The 17,155-nt window shown below is 41.8% G+C and overlaps 1 protein-coding gene across 4 annotated transcripts in view; it reads left to right on the top strand.

Moving 5' to 3' along the window:
• GNB1L (G protein subunit beta 1 like) overlaps positions 1 to 17,155 on the top strand; it is a 171,229-nt gene that overhangs the window by 129,685 nt on the left and 24,389 nt on the right. For all 4 annotated transcript variants that reach the window (XM_033953968.1, XM_033953965.1, XM_033953966.1 and 1 more), the window contains one exon: positions 4,558 to 4,656. In XM_033953968.1, coding sequence (XP_033809859.1) covers positions 4,558 to 4,656 — 99 coding nt within the window. The remainder of the gene's footprint in view (positions 1 to 4,557; positions 4,657 to 17,155) is intronic.

Here is a 17,155-nt window from a genome sequence, read left to right as displayed (position 1 = left end):
TCCAGATGACTTTAAAACCGCCAATTTTGATCTTGGGGTTTAGCCATATAGTTTGGTTGGTTGATTTACTAATTGGAATTTGAGTAAGATTACTTATGTATTTTAGAGTTTTCCAGGTATCCATAAATATTTTATGATCTTTGTATAACCTTGGCATTTTGATACTAATTACATGATTAAGACGTAATGGAAACATAAGCCTCCATTCTAGCCAAAACCAGTCTGGAATATTATCTGTAGGTTCTGGGAGGATCCAATACATACCATGACGTAAGATTTCGAGATCCAACAACCAGACCAGTGCGCTGTTCAACATCTGGCGCTCACTAACTACAAAAAAAAATGACCTATCTTTGCTCCCACCATCTCTATCAGCCGATGCCCTTGCAAATTTCTTTAACGAAAAGGTTACCACCCTAAGATGCTCCTTCCCCCCCACAGTCTCCTATAATTCCTTGACCTCTATTGATCTCAACCCTACCTCACTTGTATCCACTCCCATTCCTGCCGACAGATCCTGGACCTCCTTCGAGCTTGTCTCCGAACCGCAAGTCTCCAAACTCTGCCTCAAATTAAAAACTTGTAACTGCTCGCTGGACCCTTTCCCCTCCTACTTATTCGAGAATATCCCTACACAGGCCATCGCTTCCCTCACTGAACTTATTAACTCTGCCCTAACATCGGGCCTCTTCTCCCCCGACATGGGACACATTTCATTGTCCCCTTTACTGAAAAAGGCTGACCTTGATCCCTCCATTCCATCAAATTACCGCCCTATAGCAAATATCCCTCTCCTAACCAAGCTATTAGAATCTATCATATCCACCCAACTCTCTTCCTACCTAGAAAGATTCTCTATCCTCCTACCCCACCAATTCGGCTTCAGACCCAACTTCAGCACCGAATCCCTCTTGGCCTCACTAATCTCTAAAGTGCAACAACTCCACTCGCGTAACAAATCTGCTGTTCTTCTTCAATTCGACCTCTCCGCAGCCTTCGATGTCGTTCACCACGACATCCTAATCTTCCAACTCTCCGAAATAGGCATAAGCTCCACTGTCCTAGACTGGTTCTCGAAATTCCTACGCTTCCGCTCCTACACCATTAATACAAACGGTACCTCATCCCCCCCCTGGAAGCCGAAATGTGGAGTCCCGCAAGGCTCACCCCTCTCCCCTATCCTTTTCAACATCTACATGTCCTCTCTGAAACTACTTCATCTATCCCCCCTAGAAACTCTCTACTCCTACGCTGACGACATCCTCATCCTCCTCGAGACCGACTCGAACCTCTCTAACCTCACTGAAAACATATCCTCTTGTATTACGAACCTCCAATCCTGGGCCCAATCTGTACAAATGAAACTAAATGAGTCCAAAACAAAACTACTTTGGCTCGGCCCTATTTCAGACCATTTACCCTCCTCCATTCCACTACCTTCCGGCCCCACTCTCCAGCTTGAGTTTTCAAGCAAAGTCCTAGGCTTCGTCCTAGACTCCTCCCTCTCCTTCAGTGATCACCTCAACTCCCTGGTAAAAAAATGCTTCTTTAGCCTCCATATGTTGAGGAAAGTAAGATCCTACTTTCACCATTCTCATTTCGCCATCCTCGTTCAATCCACCATCCTCTCCAGACTGGACTACTGCAACTCCCTCTATATATGCCTAACTAAGAAAAACCTCCACAGACTTCAACTAATTCAGAACGCCGCGGCCAAGCTTATTTTCACAAAAGGCAAGTTTGATCACGTCTCCCCTCTCCTCTCCAAGCTACACTTGCTCCCAGTATACTCCAGAGTCCTCTACAAATGTGCCTGCTTATCCTTCAAGATTCTACATGGCATCCTACCCCCCGTTATCCCACTCCTTTGGAATTCCTCTAACCCACTCTCCTCTAGATCCTCCCAAAAACTGAAACTATCTTTCCCATCTACAAAAGGTATATCCCGCGCAGGAAAACTTGGAACATCCCTCCCTTTTAGAACCACAGAACTCTGGAACAACCTCTCATCCCCGCTCAGAAATGTCAGCTCCTTCCAATCCTTCCGTAAACATCTGAAAACTTGGCTCTTTTCAAAAATCTAATCACCCCTCGTTCTCTAGTACCCTGTTCCCTCCCTATCTTCTTATTCCCTCTCCTATATCCATCTTTGTAGTTCCTTTCCTCCTAACCTCTGTAAACCGTGCCGAGCTCTGCGCTTGCGGAGATGATGCGGTATACAAACCTAAGGTTTAGTTTAGTTTAGTTTAGTTTACTCTTAATTATTTCTATAGCACTACCAGATACACGCAGCGCTGCACAGAGTCACATGGTCAGGGGTGGATTTGGGGCATGGTTCAACTTAAATGTCAGTAGGTGCCTAACTTAGGCCAAGAAAAGCCTGACCTAAAAGAGAGTGTGCTTAAGGTTTCAACACCTACCGATACCTAAGACTGCTTACGAGCTACTAGGTGCAATTCGATAAACAATGCCTAGTGGATGATTGACAATTGTGTTCAACAGCACCTAGCTGGTGCTGTTTTTTTAATCAGGGCCTAAGTACACCCCTATATCTTGATGCCAAGGTTAAAATTGTCCCATACACCTTTTCATAGGCATCTAACATATTTCTATTTTTGTTTTTAGCTATTTTGAGATATTTTAATAATTGCTTCCAGGGCAAAGAAGCTTTAAATTAAATTAAATTATCAAGGGATACTGCTTAAAATCTTTCTTTGGTTTCAAAATATTTATATTTCTCTTGATTCCTAGAGTTTAATGGAACTGTGGGAAATTCCTGCTTTTGATTTGTAGGGGCTTAAAGTTGCATAAGATTCTAGATTCACAGCTGAGCTGGAGGATTCTCACTGCAGCTCCCTAGTAACCTTGGGCAACTCACAACCCTTCGTTGCTCCAGGTACAAAAAACTTACATTGTGATCCCATTAGGTAAGAGAAAGTACCTGTATGTAGTAACATAGTAAATGACGGCAGATAAATACCTTAACGGTCCATCCGGTAATATATAAATCGCTCTGGTTGTACTAAAGAAAGGCAGCATATCAAATGTATTACTTTTAACTTTATAATTAATACTCAAGTTTGACTAAATTCAGGGTTGAACATGATGGCCTGCAATCTTTCTGCCTTGATTGGAACCATATTAGTTAGTTCCATATTCTTGAGGAAGAACAATGTAAATTGTGTGTGTCTGGGGTGTTGTTGGTTTTTTTATTGGTAGTAAATATTTAACTGCTTGTGAAAATATTTCTCTTGTTCATTGTCTTGGCTCTCTGTATTTGACATACATGCAACCATTTTGAGACTGAATGTGTTTCCAGCCTGTTATTAAAACTAAAGGCCTAATAAATGTTTATGCTTGGCTGATCTCCAGGAAAGGAATAATTTTGACTGTAAGCAGATTCTGTCCATAAATAATAAGATTTGAACAGGTATTTATTTGTTCATGATTGCATTTAAATCACCAATTATGAGTTACACGCTATTCTCTTGCCAGGTTGAGAGATACATGTTAAAAGCTTTATTAATGTGAAAGAGAGAGAGGGTGTGTCTCTTGGCCTGGTTTAACCACCCAGGAACATTATTAACCGGAGGCAAAGCCAAAACGTTTTCCGTATATAAGCATAACCAATATAAACACACAAGCAAAATTTAAATTTCAGCTGTCAAAAAATGGGAAACAACTAATTTTTGGATACATTTCAGTTCAGTTTCTGGGATGAAAGCTCAAATGGAAGCAAGGTAGGAACAAAAAAATGGAGAAAACCCTTGATATTTCTGACTGTAAGTTTTCATACTTAATAGTGTAGTGAAGATGATCCCATGGTTTAGCTGTAGTGCTGTGATGCAAGTTCTCTTTTGGTGTGCTTGGAAGATGGCTTTACTGGAAAAAGAAACACATTACGGGGGTCCCATCCAGATCAGGAGTCTGTTGAGATGAAAGGAAGTTAAGGCAGCAACCTAGGACTGCGCGCTTGAGTAGCTTGGATAGAAACCCGCAAGGTCTTACAAGTACGCACTGTACACCCGCGTCACATTGTTTCGGGGTTTTGAGGATGAAAATTAAAAGGTATCTAACTACAGTGTTCCCTAGTTACATTTTTTTTGTAGGCATAAATAACTCTAAAAATTAGTACAGTAAATCATTATGGAAATTCATGAAAAAATGTAGAAAATTATTATTTTTTTTCTTAAAAATGTGTATAAAAAAGGGGGTGCATCTTATACACCGCTGCATCCTATACACCGGCAAATATGGAAATCGTCACAACTGAAAACACTTCCATGATTTTAAAGCCACGAGGAATCAGCAGGTGCAATTGTGTTTCAGCTAAAATCACCATTGCTAACGGCACAGACTCCCAGCTGATCTATAGAGTGAATGATATTTGAAAATTTGCAAGGATATTCTTACCTTCAATGACTGTTAAGCATGACTTTTAGTGTTTGCTAAAGCCACATACCTTGCTTGTGATGTTGGGAGACCCCCCACAAACAGAATACTGAAAACTTTACTTGAAACTTGGCCAACACAATCGTTTCTTTTTTTTGATGCCAGATTCAGGTTTTAGATCTTCCCTCCAAGAAGTTGGTCTGTACCTTGAAGCCGGAGGCAAATGCTAAACTAGGCATGCCCATGTGTCTGAAACTGTGGCAGGTAAGCCAGCTTGCTAATTATGAAACATTAAAGATATGATTCACTTTACATAAAGCGCATGAATCACTGCTTGGTGAGGTTTTAAGTAATTACATTGTAAACTAAAATTTGAGAAGTATTAGTAGTCAATTTGATTTTCCTAATTGAAAAATGCACAATTTCTTGTAAACACTTTGAGGTTTTAGTCACCCCAGCTTTGTTTGTTTTTTCCCCCTCCATTCGCAGTAAGTTGTTCATTTGTTGATGTTCCCTGCTGACAAGTAGCAAGACACATCAGCCACATGAGTATATGATGTTATCTGGCTGCACTGATATGGATGGGCTCGCAAGAGATTTAGAAAAGTGTGAGATTTCTGGGGCATTCTTTCAGGGCCCCTAAGTCTTTTTTGTCTGCATCAGCAGTTGGATCTTCTACAGTGAAACAGAAAGAAAGTTTTTTTGTAGTTTGCTTCTTCGATTAGATTTGTACCTCTTCGATTGTACTTCGATTAGATTTGTTCCTACAGTATTGTCCATTGTTAGCCTTTTACTGGCTTTCAAGTTTTCCTTTCTTATTTAATGTGGTTGCAAAACCCTGACTTTTTCTCAATGTGGCCTATCTGCTACAGTCTTGGCTAGAACTTTTCACTTTGAATGTCACTGTTTCCTCAGTATGTCTGGAAAGAAGACTAATCGCTTCAAGTACTGCCTTGATGCAGCTTAATTGTTGTTAGGTGCCATTGACTCGTACTCAAGTTCTAGCGACTTGATGAATTGCGGATCTAAAAAGAAATTGGTTTTGTGCTAGTTCGGAAAGATCCTCTAGTGTCATCCCCATGGTTGTTTTCAATGGTGTCAGGTCAAAAGTGCGCCGGGACAAAGGCGCGCGCAGACAATTGAGTGCAGCACGGAGGTGCGCGCCGCAGAAAATTACTGTTTTTAGGGCTCCGACGGGGGGGCGTGGGGGGGAACTCCCCCACTTTACTTAATAGAGATTGCGCCGCGTTGTGGGGGGCTTGGGGGTTGTAACCCCCCCACATTTTACTGAAAACTTCACTTTTTCCCTGTTTTTAGGGAAAAAGTTAAGTTTACAGTAAAATGTGGATGGTTACAACCCCCCAAACCCCCCATAACGCCGGCGCGATCTCTATTAAGTAAACTGGGGGGGGCTCCCCAACAAAACCCCCCATCGGAGCCCCTAAAAACTGTAATTTTCTTCAGCGCGCGCCTCCGACTTGTGCTCAGTTGTCAGCGCGCGCCTTTGTCTTTCGCGGGGTTGTCTATGAACCATTTTCAATGGGTCCAGCCATCTGATTGCAGGTCACCCTCTTCGTCTGGTTACATCAATTACCCATCATCAAAAAGTCTATCTGTTACCTGGAGCTAGAGCACGATGCCCTTTGTTATGCACCTACTCAAAAATGTTATCATGGTTCATCAAATTCCAAAGATTGAAACTTCAGGATATCTTTGCTGCTAAACAAATGTTTGGGGCAATTTCACCACCAGCAAAAGATATCAGTGTCAAATGACTGATTGCAAGCAATGTATTGGCACCAAGGGAGTCTCACTTGGTGCCAAAGGGAAGCATTGGTCCTGGAGTAGGGAAACTTTCTGCCCAGCATGAGAAGGGTTTGTTAGAGTCAGGCTCAGATCCCAGAACTGTGTCAAGCATGATACTAAAACACCAAAGCAACGTCATCATTTGCCTTTAGTTCAGGGAGCCGAGAGCAGGGATGTTGCTACCCCTTTCCACCTCTTCCCCCAAGCGGCTATGTCAAGAGATAAGCTTGGTCCCCCAGACTGAGATTTAGCTGCAACAAATTACAGAGGTTGAGATGATTTGCTTTCAGTATTTCCCATTTGGTCACTCAGGAGGAGGACACAATGGGGCAGATTCTGTAAAGGACATCTAAAAGTTAGGTGTCATTTAGACGTCCAGGAGCAGAATGCTATCCGCAATTCTATAATGCATAGATGCTGAGCGAATTTAAGTGCATCTATATTAGATATCCTTTGTAGAATTGCCTTTTAGGCGTTACATAGACGTCCTAATATAACATTATTATGTGTTAGCATTATGATGTCATTAAAATGGTGATTTTATGCCGGTTTTTTTACATTAAAATTGTATCAGAAAAATGCTGGCACTACTATTATATTTTATTTATTTATCTTTTAATTATTTATATACCACTTATATCCTATGTGGTATTTAAATTTGGCTCCTTTATCGTATTCTCTTCTGTTCTGGTTGCCCATGGTCACAAGGGGCAGTGGAGGATTTGAACCAACAACGTCAGGGTGCTAGGGTTGTAGCTCTAACCATTGCACCACACACACTCAGATAGTAAACCACATGTCAGTTCCAAAGCCAAGCTTATATCCTCTTGATTTACAAGCAGTCATTTCTCTAGGATGAATATCAAACATGTACCTTCAACACTTGTCCAGTTCCTCTTTTGACCTCTATGTTCCTCAATCAAAGCACATGGAAAAAAAAAAAAAATATATATATATATATATATATACAGTATATTTTGCATACTAAATCCTCTATTTTTTTATTTTTTTTAAAGAGGACTCCTTGCAAAAGGAGGTCTACTTTTGAGTGCGAGTTGGGCACTAGATAGGCTTGAGTTAGGTGGACGCAACTTAGGCGTCACTTAGGCATGTTGGAGGCGTCTGCTTATTGGTGAATGGGGCTTCTATTTTGGGGGGTATAGAGGACTCTGGTTTGATATTAAGGTCAAAAGATGTTTAATAATGCATTACTTAATCAAAGCACGTGAAAAAATATATATTCCAAATTGCATACTAAACCTTCTATTTTGGGGGTAAAGAGGACTCCTCTTTGATAATGATAGAAAAAGATGTTTAATAATGCATTACTCAAGCAAAGTATGTGAAATACATATAGCATACTAAACCTCATTCCCAAAAGTCTAAGAAAATAATAAGAGAATCCCTACTCAAAACGGCTGTGGTTTAGAGCAAGTGGACATGTCTGATGCACAATCTTGACATCATTGTGACATCATCAATATGCACCTAGATGGCAGAATGTCACTAAAAAATAATAGGAATATGTGCTGGGGTTCCTGACCATACTAAGGATTTGAATCCACCACCTTGGGACGATGGAATAAGTGCCTTAAACCACTGATCTACAGGAACTTTCATTTAGGCAGGGGTTCCTATTATTTTTTCGTGACATTCTGCTATCTAGGTGCATAATGATGATGCCAAAATGATGTCAAGATTGTGTATCAGACATATCCACTTCCTCTGAACCACAGCCATTGTGAGTAGGGATTCTCTTCTTATTTTCATAGAGCGGCATAATAAAAAAACCCTTTTAAGTCTGTTTTGGGCCTAAGTCGCTAGTCGCCCAGAGTCAGAAACATTCAAAGCCCATTCTCAAAAAATATATCCAAAATATTTTTTTTTGAGAATCGTCTACTTGTACGTCCAGCCGTTTGATTATCCAGACAGCTAAGTCATCTATCTTTATTCCCCATTCTCATCCAAAAAATCATCCAAGTCAAAAACGCCTAGACAAAGACCTTTTGGACATGGGAGGGACCAACAAAGTGATGGGCTGGACACCCAGATATGCAACAGAGTAGTGGGGCACCTTATAGGGCACTTCTGTGAATTTCACAAAAAGGGTGCCACATAAACATCACACCACAACTCCCTTATAGGTCATGGTGAGCCCCCCAAAACCTACTATACCCACCTATCTACCACCTCAGTAGCCCTTATGGCTGCAGGTGGCACCTGTATGGCAGTACAGTAGGGTTTGGGGTGTTTGGGTGGGTACACATGTTTCACCATGAATGCAGTGGTTAGAGTGGCTTATGGGCCTGGGTTCTCCTCTCTATGATTCATTAGTCCACCCCCCAGACTATATAAGGCCCCTCTGTGCAGCTGTGCTAGGCTTTCCTATGCCAGGTGCTGATGTTCTGGAGGCAGGTATGTACCTTTTTATTCTGATTTTTGTAGTGGTGGTGGTGGGTCAGTGATCACTGGGGGAGTGTGTGGGGGTCTTTACTTTGTCCCTGCAGTTGTTATCTGGTCACTTTTGATACCTTCTGGTCACTTATACCTGTTTTTAAATCCCCTAAGTCACAATGTATAAATTCCGTCTAGGAAGTCTTGAACTTTTGATTATCACTGAAGGACAACTAGCCCCCTCTTCTACGAAACCGCACTAGTGTTTTTTAGCGCAGAGAGCCGCGCTTAATGGCCCGCATTGCTCCCCGACGCTCATAGGTACTCAGTGAATGTCGGGAGCAACACAGGCCATTCAACGCAGCTCTCTGCACTAAAAAACGCTAGCACAGTTTTGTAGAAGAGGGGGTAAATTATGTATATAGTGCTGATTTTAAAAAAATAAAATAGCACTAAGTGATAGTCTGTTATTAAGACATGGGGGGGAAGCCTCTACTTGCCCTGGATCAGTAGCATGGAATGTTGCTACTGTTTGGATTTTGGCCAGGTACTAGTGACCTGGATTGGCCACTGTGAGAATGGGTTACTGGGCTTGATGGACCTTTGGTCTGACCCAGTAAGGCTATTCTTATGTTCTTATGACATTTTGTTGTCTGTATCAAACAACCCCTATGTTCATGACTAGAAGCTTCTATTTAGACACCTGCAGTTACACCAACCATAGACCTAGTGTTAACTGTAGGCACCTCAATGCAGCAAGGACATGCATAATTTACAGTACTCTGCAAGTGGTTCTGTACAGAAATCTGTTCCAAAAAAATAACACTACACGATGAAGATAATTCTATAATTGGGCACCCACATTTAAGCTCCACTTGTACATGTGAACATGCAGAATACCTGCATGCTTGCAGGCATGGCAGCAAAACTGCTCAGGGTTATTCTGCATGGGTGTGTGTATATGTGGCATAGCATGTAAATGCAAAGGGTAGAGCATGGAATGGGAATGGGCGGGGCTCCACGTGCACGCCCCGCTTGTAAATTATGCATGTCCTTGCTGCATTGAGGTGCCTAGGTCTAAGGTTGGTGTAATTGCAGGTGCCTAAATAATGGCATCTGGGCCCTCAGATGCGAATATAGAATATGCTCGCAGCCTGCATCATTGGGGCACCTGAAAGGAGACACCACTTACAGAATTACCTCCAGTGCATGAAGTTGTGCATGAAACAGAACTACACACGTGCCAGTGGATGGTATTTTGGACTGCATTGGAGGTCTTGCAGAAATCTACGTTGAGTATTAATGGGTTGCTATAGAAGCTGCTCAATAGTCATTCATTTCACTGCAAGGATTTCAAGTACAGCAGTCATCAGGAAAATGAATAAACCTGCATCACCATCTGGTATGCAGCAACTTTGTTAATGCACACTATAGCAATTGGGAATCCCCACTGGTATTAATATGAAGCTTGGTGTTGGCATAGTGGTTGATTTATTGGCTGTTGCTGTGGAACCTAAGGAAATCAGTTATTAAGTCTGGCCTGTTGGTCTAGTAAATTTGTCTCTATTAAACAAAAAATAGCTGATTATCAGCTTGTTTTGCTTAGTAAACGTTAAGATCTTGTTTGACTTGCTGGTAAAGAATAAGTGTACAAATTATGCTAATTTTGTTCTGTTTGTGTTTCTGCTCTAAGCCATTTACTTTATGGTTGTGTAAGTGGGATTTTTTAAACCTTTCAATTTAAATTGCAAATGTTTTAAAAATTATACAATCACTTTGCCACATCTATATGTTTAATTTAAGGCCAATGATCCAGATAATTCATACCACCCAAACCAGGACTGGCTCAATGGTATCTGACACCCTAGGCAAACCTTCAGACACATGCCCTCTCTCCTCTCACATCAAGCTTCTTCCCTCCATTCTGTAGTCTAGTATCTCCCCTTTCCTAAACTCCTCTCAATGGTTTCCAGCCTCGCTCCTTACTTCCCATCCATGGTGTCCAGCATCTGTCTCCTTCCCTATCTCCACCCTTCTTCCTCCCCATAGTGTCCAACATATTCTCTCTCCTTACTATCAACCTCATGGTGTCCAACCACAACATGGTGTCCACTTCCTCTTCGTGCTGGTGGTACCAGCCCTGCGTGAGGTCTTGAGCTTCACATGGTTTGAGGTCTGTTGGGTTCTGCCCCTTCTGAAACAGGAAGTTCAGAGGGGATGGAACCTGAGGGTTTTTGAGAATGTGCAAGTGTTGAAGGCCCTGCACCGGGTGCAATAAGTATTCTGTTGACAATCTTACTGACATGCTGGTGCTGCTGTTGAGGGGGCAAGGTAGAAAAGGGGAGCTGCTGAACACCTTGGGGGTGGGATAGGAAGATGCAGAACATAGATTGAATCCCGTGGTTGTGCCACTCCCCAAATTGTGCTGCTCCTAGGTGGACTCCTAGTCCACCTAGTAGTTGGTTAGCCCTGCTCCAAACCAAGCCATACATCTAGTCTCTTACTATATGGTGGTTATCAGGCTATTCACATGGTATATGTCCTGATGCTATCTATATAGTAGCTGAAAATCTGTAAATAGGTAAGTTTTATTTGTTCAGTTGCTGGTGAATTTATAACTAGCTTTGAATATTAGCCTGTTTGTGGTTTGTCCCCTTCCATAAATATGGAAATAATTGTCTCTGCCAATATTTACTATGGTCCACTAGAATTTCTAACAGCTGCCTTGGCAATTCCCTATCAAGTAACATAGCTGCAAGTACTGATTACCAGTGTAGCCCTTAAATCAGGCCTAATTCTGCTTGGTTAGTCATTGTATTACTATAATCGAACAGTATAAATAATGTTGGCATCAGATTTAAATAAATGCTTTTACAACAGTGGAGTTCTGTGGTAGTGAAGTGATATTACTTCAGGTATGAAATTTCATTTTTGTGACATCATTACATATCTCTATGTAGAGCTATAAACATGGGTAACATCAAAAACCGAATGGCCAGTATTGGCATTATTACAGGTTTTCCTAAGCAGGTGTAACTATCTGCTTGTACTCTACTGTATGGTGTGTATTTGAATATTTTATCAAGTACTCAATTCCTTGGAGATCTTCCCAAACTAGACTCCCATATGGGATATCAATAAAATGCTAATAAATAGCACATCAAAGTTGGTGCTATCTTTTTGTGGGCCTCCTTTTTATGCATGCATACTTTTATACAGCTTTAGAAGAATAGCCATTTTCCACATGCAGAAAATGCTTTATAAAATCTCCCCCTAAATTCTGTTTCCAAACTTCACAACCTCTCTTGGTAAGTTATGACGGTGTTCCTTGTGCTGAAGTGCTTAACATACAGCCTGTTTAATTATGGAGATTATCACTAAAGAAAGAAGACAAATGATGTGATTGAATTGAAGTTCTTTAGGGTTACCCACAGCATTCTTCAGCTAGCTGAGCTGTTTAACTGTGCACATCACAGAGGCCTAAAACCTAGTGTCTTACCTCACTTCCATCCTATCATGAAGATATGTGACATAACAGGGTAATTGTCTCGTCATGAATTGTTTCTGTGAGTAGCCCTCCTGGCTAGTAAGCAAATCTTTCAGTATCATGCGCCTTGTTTTCATATTTGAAAGGAAGCGAAGCTCTATACGATAAATATTAAGTGCTCTAAAAAGCTAACATGGCCATGTTTTGACTATATGCCTGCATCAGGGATTATAACCCATGAGCACTGAAATAAACTTAAAAATATATACAATGTCAATAATATCTATATAACCACTAATTCTTATTATATTTTCCTTTCTTAAACTCTTGTAAACCATTTTGAGCTCTATCCTTATAGAGAAGATGCAGTATATAAGCTTTAGGTTTAGTTTAAAGAAAGTCCAAGTACATTGTCCTTTAAAGTATTTGCATACACATCCTCATCACTCTTTGCCAGCAATTTAAAATGATGCATTCAGGAATTGCCCCAGGTATCTAGTGTTACTAGATTAGTAGCATTAATTTAGCCCACTCACAGTGCAGTTTGTTAGGCATTTTGTATTAGATAAGGATTTGCATTTAAACTATCACTTTTTCATAGTCTGTATACATCAAGAGGCTGATTCTACAAACGGGCGTCCTGACTGTAGGCGGCAGTAGGCGTCCTGCTGCCATCTGACAGCCAATTGGGACACATGTTTTTGAAAAAAGCTCCTCAAGGTAGGACGCCTACACTGTAGGCATTTGTCACGGGTCTAGGGAAACGCTTAGGGACACCTAAGCTCGCCCAAGGCTAGGCATGGATGTGGTTTTGCCTGAAAGTGGTCTTTGGCGAGTTTAAGCAGCCCTGGGAGTCTCTCTAAACAACAGATGCCTGAAATGTAGACCTGCAAAATGTTGGCCTACATTTCAGACATTTAAAACTAGACGTGACTGGCTGAGCTGATTGTAGCAAGGGAATTATGTATCAGCTGAGCTGGCAGGACTACCCGAAGCCATGGCTTCAGAGAGTCCTGTCGACTCAGCTGATCAGGGGGAAAATACCCCTGCCACGGTTAGCTGAGCCAACTGCAGCAGAGAACCCTTTGACCCCCCCTGAAATACCCCTGCCCACTTCCTCCTACTGCTGCCCCCTCCCGAAGTGCTGACAATCCCCTCCCTCTAAGAATGGCAGGAGGGATGCCCACCCTCCTGAAGTGCTGACAACCCCCCCAAATTGTAGAACGGCAGAAGGAATGGCCTCTCCTTCCTGCCACCGACTCCCCCGGGGGGAGTCGGTGGTTGGGGAGATTGTCAGTGGTTTGGGAGGGCCAGTGGCAGGAGGTTTGGCAGCAGGAGTGAGTGGGCATCCCTCCTGTCAGCCTACAATTGGGGGATTGAAGGCACTTTGGGAGGGTCGGCGGCAAGAATGAGTAAGCATCTCTCCAGCCGGTCTAAAATTGGAGGGGAGGGGTTGTTGGTGCTTCAGGAGGGCCAGCTGTAGGAGGGGAATGGGCATCCCTCCTGCCACTCTTCAAGGAGGGGGCTTGTTGGTGCTTTGGGGGGGTTAGTGGCAGGAGGGAGTGGGTATCCCACCTGACAATTTTGGGGCTCAGCTGATCAGGGATTACCTTGCTTCGATCAGTTGATGGCAAGGAATCTCTTTGCAAAGATAAGTGGCTGAGCCACCTATCTTCGCAATGAGTCTAAGACGCAATTCTCTTAACTGGCACCAGTGACATGGACGGCAGAGAATTTTTTTTGGGGGGGGTTGGCTTCTGACCGTTAGGGCAGACATGATTCTGTTTAGGTTGCCAGTACATGATTCTCAGCCACTTCTTAGGCAGCCACCAAGACCAGCGTCCTAACAGATCCCAAGTGCATACCATACTTTTTATATATAGTATCTTATTAATCTGCTTATAAGACAAGGGTTTGGGGGCATTATGCAGGTTCAGAAACCAACCTTGTCTTATTGTCATAAAATTCCTATTAAAGAGTGTTGCAGAGAAGGCCAAATGGAATCCATCTCATTGGACCAAGACTGCTACCAGGGAAAATTGACATCCTTTTAGGCTGAATGAAACAACCCCTTCTTCTCCCTTAGAGATCTTCTGTACTTACCTCATGCTTTCTTATACTCAGATACTGTCTTCATCTCTAACACCTCCATTGGGAAGCTGTTCCACATATCCACTATGCTTTCTATGAAGAAAGATTACTCTTGAATTTATCCCCTGTCACCCTCCACTTGTGATTCCTCATTCCAAAGTTTCCTTTCAACTGAAAGAGGAAACAGCTCCTCTCATGCCTAAAAGAGAGAGAATCAGTGAAGGAGGCAGTGATGCCATTCTTTCTGTAACCATTGGGGAAGGAAGCAAGAGGTCCATGGGACCTGGTTGGAGAGAATTCCAAGGTGTTCTTATCAGCCTTGGGGAATAGAGACAAGGAAGCAGTGATGCCAACTTGGCTACTGCTGGGTAGAAGAGGAGGTTGGGTCACCTGTTCTGGAACCATCAACTTTCATGTATCATGCTTTCCTAAATAGGGACAGCTTATATTTGGAGTTGTCTTTTAATTGGACCAGCATGATAGAATGAAGAAACAATGCAAGCATGGGTGCCAGATAGTGATGGAATTAGGGAACAAACCGTGTTTGGCCCCATTCACGTGTCTATTGTGGGCATAAAGTACTGCAGAACCTTTTGAACCAGGGTAAGAATTAGAGCACACTGATTCTGCCATGATTCTTCAACCACGCAAGAAGCAGCTTGAGATTAAAGAAAACTCTTACCTTTGAATCCCTTCCGGGAAAATGTTCAGAGGCTGTGATTAAGATAATACCTAAAAATAAATCAAAAATGTAGGCCTGATTCTCAAAGCAGCATAGTATTATGTAAGAGTGGAATTAGTATAAGTGCAAATTAGTGGCTAAGTTTGGAATTAGCTGGTGACTTGACAGGCTAGAACACATTAATCCTATCTTAGTGACTTTTAAATTACCAAATAAGAATACAATATCTTATGGATGTGTGTGGCACATTAATTTATTCCTTTGAAAATCATTAGAATCTATACAAATAAATTCAGATGTTGTCAAATAGGGAATAAATCAGTGGTGTGAAAACACTTAATCAGCCACACTTCTGAGAAGCGCAATATTTATAGTCTGGAGTTAAAGATGCGAGTCTGTCTAGGTGAAGTTTTTAAAAATCATATTTATAGGCAGTATCACCAGCCACTTGAGTGTTTTCTGTGTTCTGTATGCTTCTTTTCATCCCTTCACGAGCAGTTACCCATCACAGTCCCTACTCTTTGTAACAAATGATAAATCTTTTTCTGAAGTGTGACATGCAATCTGGCAAGGTTCTCTCTCCTTGGAATTATTTCAGAGGCTAAAATAAATTAGGTGTCTGCCCAGGGTGCCATGCCCTCTGGCCCCTAAGATCATTAATCAAAATATCTCTCAACTGTAGTAACCAACCAAGATATTTTGGAAGGGAAGCTGTCATTGCTGCTGCAGAATCACAGTGTACTGGGGGAAGTAGCTATTTCCATGTAAGGAGAATCATGCGCCTTTTATTGAAGATAGATTAAAGAGGGAGTCTGGCCAAGAAAAGTATGTTTGGAGGGGAGAAAGGCAACAAGTGATTTGGGGGGGGGGAGGGTTTTGAGGTTAAAAGGCAAGACACTTGAGGAAAAGAAATTGCATAGAAACATAGCTAAGAAAGGCAGCAAAAATGTGTGATACTGTCAGTCAGGAGCAGTAGTGTAAAGCGGCCTTTGCCCTCCATTGAATTCATTCTTGACATTATTTAGAAATAGGCACATTGGGGGGGGGGAGGGGTCCTGTAATTCAGAATCCATTTCTGGTGTTAGTGTGTCCCATTATTAGGTGCATGTTATCACTTAATGCAGCTTAGTAAATGGGCCCCTTAATCAGGTTTAAATGAGCCTTATAAACTTTAGTTTTTAGAGACGTTATTTGGAGAGTCATGAGATTAGGTTGACTGGGGTGGGGCTTCAAGAGCAAGGCTATTATCTCAACTTCTGTCATTTCTATATAGTGTATCTTTGGGCTCCTTTTACTAAGCTGCGTTAGGGCTTTAACACACTGAATTGCCTTGCGCATTAGACCTTAACGCCAGTATTGAGCTGGCGGTTAGTTCTAGAAGCATAGCGTGCGGTAATTTCTTGCGTGTGCTGAAAACGCTAGCGCACCTTAGTAAAAGGAGCCCTTTATGAATTCCATCTAGTACCTATTTTTATCTCGTTTGTTTTCTCATCTTTCCTTTTCTGATGGCATTATATAATATAAACTGTCTTTGTTATATATCGATGCGCTTACTGTTTCTTTCTTTCTTATATATTATAACGTAAACCTCCTGGTGCCTAAGGCTTGAAAAGTGGTGTATGGAATTTATTCATTAAAGTAAACTAATAAAACTGCTTGTATTCTTGTTCAGATAAAAGGTGATGCATAAATTCAAATTACATCCAAATTGTTATTACAACAGAAGCAAAGAAGTTGATGAAAACAAAGCAGCATTATGCCAAATACGAGGAAGTACTGAAAAGTTCTCAGCCCAACCAACCAACTTCCTAAATTCTGGGCGTTATTTTACCACTATTGCTGAAAAGAGGGTTATCTTATTTCGTTAAGTGCCAATTTGCAGAAACAGACTTCTAAGTTTTGACATTGTTTCAGATCATTGAATGAACCATATCCATGCCATTCTCTTCTTGGTTGGACTGAGAACTTTTCAGCAGCCCCCCTCATTTATAGCTCATTTATAGAAAGAAGCAGTGCTGGGGTCTCCAATGCAAAAGACCTAGACTGGCCTGTGATTCTGGGACTGCGAACTTTAGAGTTATCAGCCACAATATCCAGAAGGGAAGCTATGCCCTGTCTGTTCATCTACACTGGTACCTATTGGCTGTTGTTTAGTGTATTTGTACTGGTCTCTGAAGGAGATATGGGGCTCATAATCAAAACTTAAACACATCTAAAAACCCACCCAAGTCGGCACTTGGACAACCTAAAAGACAGGTCGTCCAAGTGCCGATAAACTGAATTTCTGGATGTGTTGTGGGACT

This window comes from Geotrypetes seraphini, chromosome 8, assembly GCF_902459505.1.
Source record: "Geotrypetes seraphini chromosome 8, aGeoSer1.1, whole genome shotgun sequence".
Lineage (NCBI taxonomy): Eukaryota > Metazoa > Chordata > Amphibia > Gymnophiona > Dermophiidae > Geotrypetes > Geotrypetes seraphini.
Note: the sequence above shows the minus strand (reverse complement) of the source record. Positions and strands in the feature narration are given on the sequence as shown.